Source organism: Balaenoptera ricei, chromosome 6 (assembly GCF_028023285.1).
Source record: "Balaenoptera ricei isolate mBalRic1 chromosome 6, mBalRic1.hap2, whole genome shotgun sequence".
Lineage (NCBI taxonomy): Eukaryota > Metazoa > Chordata > Mammalia > Artiodactyla > Balaenopteridae > Balaenoptera > Balaenoptera ricei.
The window spans coordinates 34,749,651-34,766,022 of NC_082644.1; the positions used below are offsets into that span (position 1 = coordinate 34,749,651).

The 16,372-nt window shown below is 36.9% G+C and overlaps 1 protein-coding gene across 3 annotated transcripts in view; it reads left to right on the top strand.

The window, feature by feature from the left end:
- SLC35D2 (solute carrier family 35 member D2) overlaps window positions 1-16,372 on the top strand; it is a 66,095-nt gene that overhangs the window by 13,471 nt on the left and 36,252 nt on the right. For all 3 annotated transcript variants that reach the window (XM_059926308.1, XM_059926309.1, XM_059926310.1), the window contains exons 2-4: window positions 3,243-3,276; window positions 5,197-5,283; window positions 11,427-11,494. In XM_059926308.1, coding sequence (XP_059782291.1) covers window positions 3,243-3,276; window positions 5,197-5,283; window positions 11,427-11,494 — 189 coding nt within the window. The remainder of the gene's footprint in view (window positions 1-3,242; window positions 3,277-5,196; window positions 5,284-11,426; window positions 11,495-16,372) is intronic.

Genomic DNA, 16,372 nt, shown 5'->3' on the forward strand with positions numbered 1-16,372 from the left:
TCTCTTGCCTCTTAGGCAAGTCCAGACTTTTTCCCGGTCTCCTTCCTGGCTAGCTGTGATGCACTAGCCCCCTTCAGGTTTTGTTCACGCCGCCAACCCCAGTCCTCTCCCTGGGGTCTGACCTCCGAAGCCTGAGCCTCAGCTCTCAGCCCCCACCCGCCCCTGCAGGTGAGCATACAAGCCTCTCAGGCTGGTGAGTGCTTGTTGGCAATGATCCTCTGTGCAGGAATCTCTCCGCTTTGCTCTCTGCATCCCTGTTGCTGTGCTTTCCTCCATGGCTGTGAAGCTTCCCCCCCCCTCAACCCCGTCCCCACCAGTGAAAGGGCTTCCTAGTGTGTGGAAACTTTTCCTCCTTCACAGCTCCCTCCCAGAGGTGCAGGTCCCATCCCTATTCTTTTGTCTCTGTTTTTTCTTTTTTCTTTTGCCCTACCCAGGTGCGTGGGGATTTTCTTGCCTTTTGGGAAGTCTGAGGTCTTCTGCCAGCTTTCAGTAGGTGTTCTGTAGGAGTTGTTGCACGTGTAGATGTATTTTTGATGTATTTGTGGGAAGGAAGGTGATCTCCATGTCTTATTCCTCCGCCATCTTGAAGGTCCTCCCCCAGTTATGTTGTTTTGATCCTCAGTTGCCTTCCTTAGATCTGTAGGTTCCCTTTTCATCTCACTTGGTTGCTTTGTTATCTCAATTTTGAGCTCTTGTTTTATTGATATCTTCTTTTTTTTTTTTTTTTTTTTTTTTTTTTTTTTTTTTTTTTTTTTTTTTTAAAATTTTTATTTATTTATTTGGCTGTGTTGGGTCTTGGTTTCTGTGCGAGGGCTTTCTCTAGTTGCGGCAAGCGGGGGGCCACTCTTCATCGCGGTGCGCGGGCCTCTCACTATCGCAGCCTCTCTTGTTGCGGAGCACAGGCTCCAGACGCGCAGGCTCAGTAGTTGTGGCTCACGGGCCCAGTTGCTCCGCGGCATGTGGGATCTTCCCAGACCAGGGCTCGAACCAGTGTCCCCTGCATTGGCAGGCAGACTCTCAACCACTGCGCCACCAGGGAAGCCCCTATTGATATCTTCTTATTAAGGTGTTTCTTAGCTGGAAGCAATTATAAAGGGTGCCTTCTCTCCCTGTGTTATGTTCTCTTCTAGGCTGAGCTCTTTGTCTTCCTTCTGTAAGCCTTTCGTTGTTGTTGTTTTGTTGTTTGTTTATGTTGTAGTTTTATTATCTTGCTTCATGTTGCAGGTTGTATTCCTGGGTAAGGAGACTCAGATACAGGGGAAGTATACTGGGCGGAGCTCTTGGGACCCACTCCTGTTGGGGAGTGAGGGAAGCAGGATTAGGTAGAGGGAGAAGCTGGGCTGTGCTTTATCACAACAAAGCCTGATCCCAGGGCCTCTGGAGCTGGAATGGCTCTACAGAGTTGTCTTGAATTGGGGTGAAAGCCCCTGGCTTTTATACCCCTGCATAGACACACAGGCTTGGAACACAGGCTGCTCTCAGGGAGTTGGGGTGCTATTGGCAAGGCAGCTTTCTTCAGCTGAGGTTGCTCTTGAGCAACTGGGGAATGAGTGCTTCAGTCCAGAAGAGGGTGTCTGGGTGACGCATCTGGCATCCATTAGAGTTCATTTTATTCTCACGGTGGTGCTGTCCAGGCAGTCATTCGGTTTTCTCTGATAAGGTAGGTTGGTTCTTTATTCTTTTCTTACCCTATCTGAAATAGGTATGTTTCCCTTTGACATACAGATTGAGGGCTGAGGTGTTGTTGTTGTTGTTGGTGGTGGTGGTTTTTTAGGTGATATTTCCCCTTTTTTAGTGGACTGAGAGAATGACTGGGAGCCAGTGAAGGGCTGGAAAATGAGTGAGCCCGGCGAAGTGATGTGCCGCCTTATTAAGTATGGTATGAGGTAGGGGTTAAGATTCTGATTCCAGTTACCTAGGGCCATTTGTTAAAAGACCGTCCTTTCCCTACTGTTTGCATGGTCATCTTTGTCATGAATCAGGTTTCCATAAAGGTGTGTATCTGTCCCCATCTGTGTTCTCTTGCTTTGTCCTGTTAGACTATCATTGTGCAAATACCGCACTCTCTCATTTATTGTAACTTTAAAATGAATCCTGGGGACTTCCCTGGTGGTTCAGTGGTTAGGACTCCATGCTTCCACTGCGGGGCACAGGTTCAGTCCCTGGTCGGGCAACTAGGATCCCTGCATGCAGTGTGGCGCAGCCAAAAAAAAAAAAGAATCCTGGCATCCAGTAGAGTCATTCCTCCAACTTTTTTTTTCTTCAGGATTATCTTGGATCATGTTTGCTTTTTGCCTTTGCATTCAGTCTTAGGATCAGTTTGTCAGTTTCCACAAAATACCTGCTCGTGTTTTTACAGAGAGATTTGATTTTATAGGTCAGTTTGTGGATAATGGTTCACTGCAATATTGATTCTAATCCATGAAATTTATTTAGGGCTTCTTTAATTTTTAAAATATTGATTTATAGTTTTCTATGTAGAGGTATTTCTTAGAAATCTTTTATTAGATTTGTACCTGGGTATATTATTTTGAAAAAAGGAAAACCGTATAATGAATCTCCATGTAGCCATCATCCAGTTTCAACAACCTTGCTAAATTTATATCACTCCTCCTCTCAATCCCAACCTCTCCCCCAAAATTATTTTGAAGCAAATTAAAAATATATTGTCATATGCATTTCAATATGAATTTCTGAAAGATAAGAGGGACTTTTTTGTTTAAAAAAAAAAATCTACCACCCCAATATTATTTCATGCCTATAAAAGTAAAAATAATTCCTTATTACCATAAAATACCCAGTTAGTGTTATTTGATGTTTTTTGGGTGGTATTGTAAATGAATACCTTTAAAATTTTATGTTCTTTGTGTTTTTATGATATATAGACATAGAAATGATTTTTTTCATGTGTTCGTCTTGTATCCAGTAACCTTGCTAAAGTTATTTATTATTTCTAGTAATTTATCCCCAGATTACTTTAGCTTTCTACGTATACAATTTTGTTGTTTGTTAATATGACAGTCTGCCTCAAGGGGCAATAGAAGTTTGCCAAGTTTAGCAATGATCAGTTTAAAAAATGGAAAAGAAATGAACAAATGAAAAGTGAACAAATTTGACAATTTCACTAAGACTGAAAAAAAAGTCTAAGACTTTTTAATAACTCCTATCATTATGTGTTGTATATTGTCTTCAACTTTTTTTATCAGTTGCTAATATTATTTGTTATTCTATATTCTTTGTAGTTTCCCATCACCAATTGTTCTTGGAATTGGACAGGTAAGTGAAAAAAAAAAATTACCCTCTTAATTAGTTGTCAGTACACATGATGAAATTTTAAGTGCTTTTGTTTAAGACTGTGGTTTACGAATTTGTTCAGCTGGCAGAGGACTATGGTACTCTTGGTGAAACAACATGAAGTATTGACACACATCTTATTTCATTTTACCATTTAGGAACAGTTGTATTTGTAGGAAAAAACAACTAATTTTAACTTCCTTAATAGAATTTAATTACTCTAAAGCAAGGGGGCAGCAGACTGAAAGCCTCCAAGGTCTGCTGGGTAACAGATGAGTGTGCACGGTTTAAGCCACTGTGCCTGAGAAGAAAAGGGTTAGGGAGATGAGGTGAGGCCCACTAGGGATCAGGGAAATCTAATTTTTACATCAAACCCCCTAATTTGTAAATGGTGGCAACAGATTCATATTTTCATAAAACTCTCTACAGGCCAAACAAAACATGCTTGCAGTTTCCTTCCTGGAGTTTGTGATGTTTGTTCTCAAGTGTAAGGATAAACTTGGATAAACTTTCAAACTTACCCCATTTGGCTGTTTCTGAAATTTTCCGTTAATATTAATTTGTGGCTTTTTTACTTTTTTGGTCATATGCTGATGATTTCTAGTAGGCACGTGGTAACAGGCACCAAAGTTTTTTTGCTTTTGTTTTCCTTTAGTTTATAAGGAGAAAAACTTAAAATTATAAAAATTGTATCTGTTAACTAAATTTTAAATTGTGAATCTGGAATTTATATGATTAAACATTATTCTAGTTAAATGTTTTGCTAATAAGGTACTCTTTGCACATCATTTTAGGGAGAAAAAAATCACGAGGAAACAATATCTTTCCTTAAGGTCAAAAAATTTATATCTTTATGGTTCAATGTGAAAATATGTTAAAAAGTACTTTAAAAGATCAATAGTATGTGGTAATGTGCCCTTTGTAATGCCCAAGGTAAATAAATTCACTGGATTGTACTCGATTAAGGTAAAAACATTTATGATTTGCAGTTTGTGGAGGAAGAAGCCAGCAGACCAAATTTTAAAAGTCTGAATTGCAGAATATTTTAAATAAGTGTTGGTATATTTCTGTAAGAATTATAAAGTAAGTCATATATACAAACTACAATTATAATTCAGGGTGGGCTTGAGTTATATAAATCTATTATAAGTATTAACTTTGTACACTCAGGCTCAAGGTTTAGGATGATAATCATTTTGAAGGAGACCTTAAATTTTTGCATCCTAATGTGGAGAAAAGTAAGTTCTAAAATTTGTGTAGAAAGATGATATTAAAACTTTTTATTTTATAATAATAATCTGGAGTATTTCTGATATACCTGGTGTAATCCAGATTAATAGCATTTGAATGAGATATTTTTGCAACACCGGCTAGATTGGAGAGAAAAATAAATCCCTTTTAAAATTTGTTTTCCTCTTAATTTGACTTATGTGTTATAGAAATACTATACTTTACAAAATATGTTTATGTGTGGAATTTGCCTCCCTTCCCCCTTCCTTTCATCCCCACACTTACTTTCTGGGGTAAGGTGACCATATGCTCAGTACATAGGAAGGATGGTCCAGGATCAACAAGCAGCCTCACCGACTGTGGTCACTCTGGTCAGTTTTGGGGACACTGTTCCTTTTTCCCGCTGTTGTCGTTCCTTGAGCCCCTTGAGATATCGTGTGTACGTTATATTTGATGTTATACTTTTTACCTATAGTTCTGGTGCAATCTATACGGTGGCAAGAAAAACAATTTTAATATTTCAAGGAATAATAATTTTTTTAGAACCTAGAAAATGGACTTTTCAGATATATATATATTTTTGGTGAATCTCTTTTCTTTTGATGATGTGTTTGTACCTCAAATAGTCTTTCCAGATATTTTGCTGAAGTTTTTCTCTTCCCTTTTCTTTAGATGGCAGTTACCATAATGATACTATATGTGTCCAAGCTAAATAAAGTAATTCACTTCCCTGATTTTGACAAGAAAATTCCTATTAAGGTATGTGATGGAAAGTACATATAGCTATGATGGAAGATGTAGAAATGCTATAGAATTACAAATTGATCTTAGAGTACAGGTCCGTTTCTATACACACTGTGCTTCCTGCTGGCAGTGGGTAGAAACTTCTTAATAAAGATTTCATATCATTCAGTGGTCCACTAATGTAACATAATAATAGTAAAAGTATGTGCTTAGCAATGGATATTAAATAAATACTATGTGTCTTCTGAAATGGCAAAGCTTTCTAACAGGAATTGGCAAGCTTATTTGGTAAAGGACCAGATAGCAAATAATTAGGCTTTGTGGGCCAGACCATCTCTGCTGCAGCTATTCAGCTCTGTACCATGAAAGCAGCTGTAGATGATACGTATATAAATGAATCGGTGTAGTTGTGTTCTAATAAAACTTTATTTGCATAAATAAAAGATGAGTTAGATTTATCTCTTGGGCCCTCTCAATTTGTTGATCCCTGTTTTAAATTTTCATTTTTAGCTTGGATTGATAACAGTTGTGAGTAGAATGATGAATAAACACATTTTGATATACGTAGGTTTTTTTCCACGGTGGAACTAGAAACATGAGACCTGCCATTCCTTCCTGGGAATGTGGAATGGAGCTAACTTTTATTGTACAGTTGCTGGGTGACATGCATGAGGCCAGACATTTAATTCCTAGAGCAAGCCCATACGACAGGTGGTATTAAATTGATCATGGTGACATTTTTGGATTTAGGGAGGTTAAATCAGACTGCAGTTCCTTGAGAGTGAGGACCTCACATGGTTTGTTCACTGCCATGTCTCTAAGGCCTGGAAAAACACTGGCATCTAGCTCTGGATTATTCATCAGGTCGACTAAGCACATGCTTCCTGCTTCAATAATCAGGGACATCCACAAAAAGAGAAAAAAATATTGAAGTATAGGAAAGATATTAACCCAATCATCAAAAGAAAAATCAGAATATTGTTGGGCTTGCTTACACTTAGCTTATGATATAATTTTTAAATACTTTGAACAATTGTGAAATATGATCTAGACATAGGAGAAAAGGCATCATACATGACTGTGTAGTTGAATGAATAATCACCCTTGTAATCATTACCTAGGTCATGAGATGGGATCACAAATTCCTTCTTACCCACTATTCTGACTTTTGTAGTAATAATTTTCTTGCTTTCTTTGTAAGTTTTCTAAATTTTTATGTATCCTTGAATTATGTAGTTTAGGTTTGCCTATTTTTGGATGTTATATAAAGGGAATTAAACTCTATATATTCTTTTGTATCTTGCTTCTTTCACATAATATTATGTTGGTAAGATTTATCCACATTGTTGTGTGTAGCTGTATTCTTTTATTTTCATTGTATAAATATATTACAATTTATTTATCTGTTTTACAGTTGATGGTAATTGGGGTTGTTTCTAGTTTGGGCCCTAGAAAAATAAAAAGTACTGTTCTGAACATACTGATAGTTGGATCTTGGTGCACAAGTATTAGTCACCTAAGGCTCCCATAACAAAATACCACGGACTAGGTGGCTTAACAGAAATTTATTTTCTTACACTTCCGGAGGCTGGAAGTCCAAGATCAAGGTGCCAACCGGGTTGGTTTCTGATGAGAGTTTCTCCTTGGCATATAGACAGCTGCCTTCTCACTGTGACCTCACGTGGCCTTTACTCTGTGCCTATGCACTCCTGGTGTCTCTTCCTCTTCTTATAAGGACACAAGTCCTATTGGATTAGGACCCCACACTTATTACCTCATTTAACCTTAATTACCTCCTTAAAGGCCCTATCTTTGCATGCAGTCACCTGGGGGCTAGGGCTTCAAAATGTGAATTTTGAGCAGATATAATTCAGTCCAAAACAGCACATGTGCATGAGTTTTTTGGGAAGCTTATCAAGAAGTGAAACTGCTGACTCCTAGGGTGAGCATATTGTCAACTTGAGTAGATAATGGCAAACTGTTCCCCCAAGTGGTTGTACCAGTTCCCACTCCTGACAAAAGTGCATGAAGGTCCCTATTGCTCCTCATTCTTGCCAATCCTTGGTATGCCAGTCATTTTAAATTGTGCTGATCTGGTGGGTGCATAATGACATCTTCTTGGCTTTTATTTGGGTTTCCCTGTTTATTAATGAGGTTGAGTGCCTTTTCATTTTTTAGTGCCCATTTGGGTATCCTCTTTTGTGAAATACTTGTTCAAGACTTTTGCCCATTTTTCTGTTGGGTTGATGTCTTTTTCTTACTGATTTGTGTAGGAGTTTTAAAAAATATGTTAATGATAGTCCTCTTGTTAGTTATATACAGCATTACAAATATATTTTCCTGCTCTGTTTCATATCTTTTTATTTTCTTTATTATGTATTTATCTTGTATTCCTTTATCATGTATTCCCTATCATGAAAAGGAATCTTAATTTTAAAATAGTTAAATTTTATCAGTCTGTTCCTTAATAATTAATCACTATTTTTCTTATTTAGGAAATTCTTCCCTACTCTGAGGTTATGAAGATATTTTTCTAGATAAAAGATATATTGTTTTTCAGAGTTAGGTTTTTAATCTGCTTGGAGTTGATTTTTATGGATGGTGTGAGGTAATGGTACAATTTCATTTATTTTTTCATTTGTCACAGACTCAACTGAAAAGTTTATCCTTAATATTGTGCCACTTATATCATGGTACTATTGTTCACATATGTTTCTAAGCTCTCCATGCTTTTTCATTTGTCTATTTGTGTTTCTGCACCATTACCTCACAGTCGTAATTACTATTGCTTTATGCAAAGTCTTGCTATCTGGTAGAGCAAGTCTTTCCTCCTAACTTCTTGGTTCTTCACATTTTTATGTGAATATTAGAAGCAGATTGTCAAGTTTCATGAAAAATAACCTTCTGGGATTTTGACGGGAATTGCATTGAAGCTCTAAAGCACTTTGGAATGAATTGATGTCTTTAAAGTATTGAATCGTACAATCCATATACATGGTATACATACCCCTTCTTTAATTGCCCTCAGTAAAGTTTTATAATTTTCTCTATAGAGTTCTAACAGTTTTTGTTAGATTTGTTCTGAGGTACATCTTTTTTTTTTTTTTTTTTTTTGCTATTGCATGTATCTTTTAAAAACAGGGGAATTCCCTGGCCGTCCAGTGGTTAGCACTCCACGCTTCCATTGCAGGGGGCACAGGTTTGATCCCTGGTCAGGGAACTAAGATCCCGCATGCTGCGTGGCACGGCCAAAAAACCCCCAGATTATTTAGAAAGTTAGAAGTATATCAACTAAAAAATTATTCACAACGTAAAAGTTGAGAGTTATGTTTTATTCGGCGGGAATTTTTAGTACTTCAAGCCTGGGAGGCAGCATCTCAAGTAACTGTGAGAGAACTGCTCTGAGGAGGTGAGGTGAGGAGCCAGGACATATAGGAGTTTTGCAACAAAGGGCAGGTGGTCTGAACGTCAAAAGATTATTGTTAATTCAAGAAAACCGGATATGTCAACTTAAGGAATTTAGAGCTTTTCTATATATCGGAAGATGCAAGAGTCTGGGCTCATTGAAATCATTCCTTTGATATGCATCTCAGCTATCTGGGACCAGTATCCTGTGTTTTTATATCCTGAGTTTCCTCAGGGCTCACCAGCTCACCATAGGCTGTGGCTGCAAAGGTGGTGGCTGCAATGGCTGATGACTGTGACATCCTTTGTTTACTGATATGGCAGGACATATTCTACTTCTCAGGTACATATTTTTATCTTTCTTTTGTATATTGTCTTTGTATCTGCAACATTCTAGCTTTCATTTCTTTTACTTGCCTTACTGTATAGCACAGGACCTACGGTGCAATGTTGATAGAAATGGAAATACTGGGCATTTTTGTCTGATCTCAAAGGGGAAGCTTTTAATATTTCACCATTAAGTGTATTGTTTGCTGTAGGTTTTTTTGAGATGCCTTTTTTCTGTGTTCCAGTTACCTTTTGCTGTAGGGACATAGACCCTACCTCTGGATGGAAGGGAGTGTCAAAGTCACATTTTAAGAGTATGTGAGAAGAGAGATATTGCTACAGCCATTATGTCTGATTATGGATTTGTCTATTTCTTTTGGTATTTCTGCCAGGTTTTTTGTTTTGTTTTATGTATTTTGAGGCTGTATGATTAGGTGCCTAAATTTTTTTTTTTTTTGGTTACACCTCGCGGCATTCGGGATCTTAGTTTCTCAACCAGAGATAGAACCCATGCCCCTTGCAGTGGAAGTGCAGAGCCCTAACCACTGGACCACCAGGGAATTCCCATAGGTGCCTAAAATTTTAAATTAGTTAAATCTTACTGGTGAATTAAAGTGTTTAATTGTGCACGGTGGAACTCCTCTGTTTCAGTTCTTTTAGTGTTCCCCTGGAATTCAAAACAGGCATATCTAACTTATCAAATTATAAAGTTGATTAATTAATATATTAATTAATCAGCAGGGGAATTAGCACAAATAATTTAGCCCATGGTTACCAGAAACTAGAAGTCAGTACTGTCTTTATTTTGAATTGTATATGGAAATAGGGACAACTGATTCTCTTCAATACTTAAGAACCTCTAAAGTTGTAATATCACCAGCTGTGTGATTGTTGAGTCAGTTGTACACTGTTAACCAGAATGTTGTTGACTGAAAAAAAATGTGCAACGTAAAAGTTGAGAATTATGTTTTATTTTGCGGACAAAAAGAGGACTTAAGCCCAGGAGGCAGTCTCTCAGATAGCTCAGGAGGCTCTGAGGGACTGCTCCAAAGAGGTGAGGGAAGGGCCAGCATATACAGGAGTTTTTGCAACAAAGACCAGGTAGTTGGAACTTCAAAAGATTACTGTTAGTTAAAGAAAGCCAGATAGTGTCTCAAGCTAATGAATTTGGTGCTTTTCTATGTATGGGAAGATGCAAGAGTCTGGGCTCATTGAAATTATTCCTTTGATATGACCTTAGCTATCTGGGACCAGTATCCTCTTCCTTTCCATCCTGAGTCTCCTAAGGTGACTGCAGTGACTGAGGGCTTGGCAGTGGGCAGCCCGTTTGTCTCCATCCTCAGTTCCCTCAGGGCTCACTTTCAGGGGGGTTGTAGTGGCTATCAAGCCATCAGGCTGCAACATCCTTTGTTTACTGATATGGCAGGCCCAAACATTTTTCATTTACTATGTTGATGAATAAAAGGGAAGGTCCTGGATCTATTATCTTGCTTATGTTTCTTGAGCAAATTTCCTAATAAAGAAATTCTGTAACTTTTTTGCAGATGACACATAGTATTTAAAAATCTTTCAGAAGATATATGAGTTGCATGCTTAGTGTCTTTTTAGTGGAAAAAGAAATGTTGGACTCATCTTGATAGCTATGGAGTATTATATTAGTTAAAAAGTTCTTAAAAGTTATCATATGAGCTTATGAAGGGATTTTTTTTTCATAGGTGTTACATTTTGTCTCTTTTTCAGTGTGTTCTGAATAATATTTCTCTTAACAATCAGAAAATAATTCAGGAGCTCAGAGCTCGGTAAACCTAATTCAAGTACAAGCTACATTGTTTAACCTTGGTAGATATTTAATTATTCTAGGCGTTTAAAACAAATAAAGTAACTCCAAAGTAATGTGGCCAGTATACACAACTTTTTGAAAGTGTCACCAACTGTGTGACACGTCAATGGGATATAGACCTTTGCCTTTGTCCAGAAAAGTGCATATATGCATAGATAACAGAAGTTTGCACACTTTTTCAATGGCCTTCTGAATCTCATTCATAAACTATATTTATATAGTTTATAAGTGATAAACACCCATCCTCAACTCACCAACCTGGCTAGGGGTCTCCACCTAAGAGAGGTGCTTGTTCAGAGCTTTCTTTTAGGGAAATAGTCTACTAATGTGGGCAAGATCAAGATTTCCATTTCTATCCAGCCTCCACACCACCACCATGATTATGGATATCACTTCCTACCTAACTATTTTTTGATCACATGGAGAAACTCATGATGTGTTCTGGATTCTGGAAAATTTAGTCATTGCAAGGAAAGGAACTCAGAATGATTTGCTTACTGATGGGGAGTGAATGTCACCATTTTTATATATGAAAGAAAATGTTATTGGAGTACTAACCAAATATTCTTTCTTTTTTTTATTGAAGCTGTTTCCTCTGCCTCTCCTCTACGTTGGAAACCACATAAGTGGATTATTAAGCACAAGTAAATTAAGGTAAAGTGCAGGATAATGGTTGATCGGAGGTTCTTCACTCGTTTGCTTTTAGTGTCACAAAGACCAGCTTTGATTTTTCAAGATATTGCTTGGGCTACATATAGAAGACAGTAATATTCCATAGTTTAAGAAAATAAGGTAGAGTTTTGTTTTTTTTTTTAAGGTAGAGTTTTGAACTTAATTTGATAATGCTTTAGAAATGTTAAAAAGCTGATATATTTTTCTTTATATTCAAGTCTGAAGATAGAATGTGAGATCTGTAGAAATCAAGATAGAGAAGGTATGATTTATTCAGGAAGATTCATTTATACGAATATGGTTCTGTGTAACTTTTGATTTCATCACAGTTTTATAAAAGCAGGAATATTCTGTCAGATTTGGTGTAGGTCAGGCTTGGTACAAGGAAAAATAAATGACAGATGTTATTTTCAGGTATGTGATATATACTTCTGAAATCTGCATTTGCATTTATTTTATGGTCCTTTGACTACTCTGTTAAAAGTCACTGCGCAAATGAAAATAGAAGTGTACAAAGACCAAGTCATCCTATAAATTGGAAAACGTGGTGTGAAATATGTAGACTAATGAACACACATTAGGGTGACAAACCTTATGAAAAAGATGTGAATAATGAGAAAATAAAGTCTGACCAAAGTGTGACAGAAATGGAAGGAAACCTGTTTGTATAGGGAGAGAAGAAAAGTGGCAGGTAGGAGGTAGACCAGAAGGAGAACGTACATACAAAACTGAGAAATGTGAAATTAGGCCTGTTGCCTTTCACTCTTGTTTGGAAAGGACAGATTGTGGTTGTTGTGAAAAACAAAATGTCCAATACTGTTTTTAGTTACATATTTTAGTTGTTTTGTTGTTTCCTTCTGGGATTAGGACAGTCAATTTTCCTTAATTATCTTAAATTTGTATTAAAACTCCCTGTGGTAGGTGCTATTGCTGTGTTGCCACATATCCTCTTGGCCTGTCTCTGAGCCCACCTGCAGCGTGGGGATGCCTTCAGTAACCCTCAGAGCTGCCCAGCCGCACTGGGGTTCTCTGCCTCGCAGATGAGGACTTCTTGTTTTAGTGATCTTACAAACATCTTTATTACAAGTGTTCTTCAACACTTCTCTGCATGCATAGCAGAAGAGGTAAGATGAAGGCTTCTTGGGTGCCATGGGGGCTTTCAGCAAGTGAGACTGAGGAGGAAGGAAGGAAGATTGCTTATACGTGGTGTCATGTAGTATGTTTCTCTGTCTCCCCTATTTTCCATAAACTGGTAGTTGGTCCTAGAGCCTTGATCAGATTCAGATTCAATTTTTCTGGCAACATCAGTTTATTGGTGATGTTGGGTTCCTTCTACTGCATTACCTCATGGGACACATAATGTTTTATCCCACCTTTAATGATATTTAATTGATCAGTTCCACTTTTAATGATTTTAAGGGTCCCTTCATTAGAATGTTTCCCATCAATTTTTCACCTAATGGTTTTAGCATCTATTGATGATCATTGTCTAGATCCATTATTTCATTTCAAATTGAGAAATGATGATTTTCTAACTATATCACCACTTCTACATTAATTGTCTAAACTTCCTCAATAAATACAAACTTTCATTCACCATATCATACAGGAAAGGCAGGATAAAGCTTTATTTATAAATGTTCAGAGTAATAAATTAGTGTCCTGTCACCTTCAATAGTGAGTTGTTGTTTTTTGTTTGTTTTGTTTTTTACCATCATTAATTCATGCATTTTCATTTATTTGAAACAAGTCCCTCATGAGATATGCATTTTGCAAATATTTTCTCTCAGTCTATGGCTTGTCTTTTCATTCTCTTAACATTGTCTTTCAGAGCAGAAGTTTTCATTTTAATGAAGTTCCACCATCATTTTTTTCTTTCACAGATTGTGCTTTTGTATCTAAAAACTCATTGCCAAACCCAAGGCCATCTAGATTTTCTTCTGCATTATCTTCCAGAAGTTTATGTTTTACATTTAGGTGAATGATCCATTTTGAAGTTAATTTTTGTGAAAAGTATAAGGCCTGTGTCTAGATTCAGTTTTTTTTACATGTAGATGTCCAGTTGTTTGAGCACCATTTGTTGAAAAGGCTATTCTTTCTCCATTGAATTGTATTTACTCCTTTGTCAAAGATTAGTTGACTATATTTGTGTGGGTATATTTCTGGGCTCTCTATTCTGTTCTCTATTATTCTATTTGTTTCATTTACTTAATGTTTTAATTCATTATATAAATACTTCTTTTGATGCTCAAATTATATCATCTCAGGTCAGTGAGAGCCTCTTTGAGTTGGCTCCTATGTTCTAGGGCCCCAGTAGTCTTTGATTACTTCCTTGCTTCCTGGCACATGATGTCCCAGATTTATTTGGACTTTTCCTGCCATTTCTCCAAGGATCCCCTGGTTATTTTTAGTGTGAGGTTGAGGCCGTAGTCTGGGTGCTGGATATATTTGGAAGGAAGGGCTAACACAGTATCCTGATGAATAATATGCAGGGTATGAGAAAAAGAAAGACCAAGATGCCTTCATGGTTTTTGGCCTGATGAAGTGGAAGAACAGAATTGCTACTGATTAGGTCTATACCTAGGAGTAGGATTGCTGGGTCGTATGGCCATTCTGTGTTTAACATTTTGAGGAACTGCCAAGCTGTTTTCCAAAGTGGCTGTGCCATTTTACTTTCCCACCAGCAGTGTATGAATGTTACAATTTCTGTACATTCTTGCCAAATTTGTTATTGTCTATCTTTTTGATTATAGCTATCGTAGTGGTTGTGATGTCGTATCTTACTGTGGTTTTGATTTGCATTTCCCTGATGATTAATGATATTGACCATCTTTTCATGTGCTTATTGGTCATTTATGTAGCTTCTTTGGAGTAATGTCTATTCAAGTCCTTTGCCCATTTTTTAACAGGGTTATTTATCTTTTTATTATTGAGTTTTAAGTCTTTAGGTATTCTAGATACAGGTCCTTTATTATATACATGATTGCAAAATTTTCTCCTATTCTGTGGATTGTCTTTTTACTCTCTTGATGGTGTACTTTGAAGCACAAAAGTTTTAAGGTTTTAAAAATTTAATTAATAATTAAGGTAAAATATATATAACATAAAACTCACCATTTTAACTATTTTTAAGTGGACAGTTAAGTGGCATTAAATATATTCACAATCTTGAGCAACCATCACCACTATCTATTTCCAGAAATTTTTCATCATCCCAAACAGAAATTCTGTACCCATTAAACCGAATGCCCCATTCCCCCATCCCCCCGGCCCTGGTAAACTCTATTTCACTTGCTATCGCTATGAAATTGCCTATTCTAGATATTTCATACAAATGGAATCATACAATATTTGTCCTTTTATGTCCAGTTTATTTCAGTTAGCATGTTTTTGTTTCATCCATGTTGTAACATGTATCAGAATAAGACTGTATAGTATTCTATTGTATGTATCTATCACACATTTATCTATTTATAAAAGTTTTACATTTTGGTGAAGTCTGATATATTTATATTTGTTATTGTTGCTTGTGCTTTTGGTATTGTGTCTAAGAGAATTTTGCCTGACCCAGGGTCATGAAGATATAATCCTATTCTTTCATCTAAGAGTTTTATAGTTTTAGCTCCTACATTTAGGTCTTTGATATATTTTGACGTAATTTTTTGTATGTAGTGTGAGGTAGGGGTCCAAAATCATGCTTTTGCATGTGAATGTTGAGTTGTTTCAGCATTATTTATTGAAAAGACTGTTCTTTCCCCATTGTATTGTCTTGGCACCCTTGTTGAAAATTAATTGACCATAATTGGAAAGATTTATTTCTTGATTCTCAGTCTTATTGCTTTGATTAAATGTTTATCTTTAAACTAGTACTAGATAATACTGATAATTGTAGCTTTGTAATGAGTTTTTTTTTTTGTAATAACTTTTTTTTTTTTTAAACATCTTTATTGAAGTATAATTGCCTCACAATGGTGTGTTAGCTTCTGCTTTATAACAAAGTTAATCAGTTATACATATACAATATGTTCCCATATCTCTTCCCTCTTGCATCTCCCTCCCTCCCACCCTCCACATCCCACCCCTCTAGGTGGTCACAAAGCACCGAGCTGATCTCCCTGTGCTATGTGGCTGCTTCCCACTAGCTATCTATTTTACATTTGGTAGTGTATATATGTCCATGACACTCTCTCACCTTGTCACGTCTCACCCCACCCCCTCCCCATATCCTCAAGTCCATTCTCTAGTAGGTCTGTGTCTTTATTCCCGTCTTGCCACTAGGTTCTTCATGGCTTTTTTTCCCTTAGATTCCGTATATATGTGTTAGCATACTGTATTTGTTTTTCTCTTTCTGACTTACTTCACTCTGTATGACAGACTCTAACTCCATCCACCTCATTACAAATACCTCCATTTCATTTCTTTTTATGGCTGAGTAATATTCCATTGTATATATGTGCCACATCTTCTTTATCCATTCATCTGTCGATGGACATTTAGGTTGCTTCCATGTCCTGGCTATTGTAAATAGAGCTGCAATGAACATTTTGGTACATGACTCTTTTTGAACTATGGTTTTCTCAGGGTATATGCCCAGTAGTGGGATTGCTGGATCGTATGGTAGTTCTATTTGTAGTTTTTTAAGGAACCCCCATACTGTTCTCCATAGTGGCTGTATCAATTTACATTCCCACCAACAGTGCAAGAGAGTTCCCTTTCCTCCACACCCTCTCCAGCATTTATTGTTTCTAGATTTTTTGATGATGGCCATTCTGACCGGTGTGAGATGATATCTCATTGTAGTTTTGATTTGCATTTCTCTAATGATTAATGATGTTGAGCATTCTTTCATGTGTCTGTAGG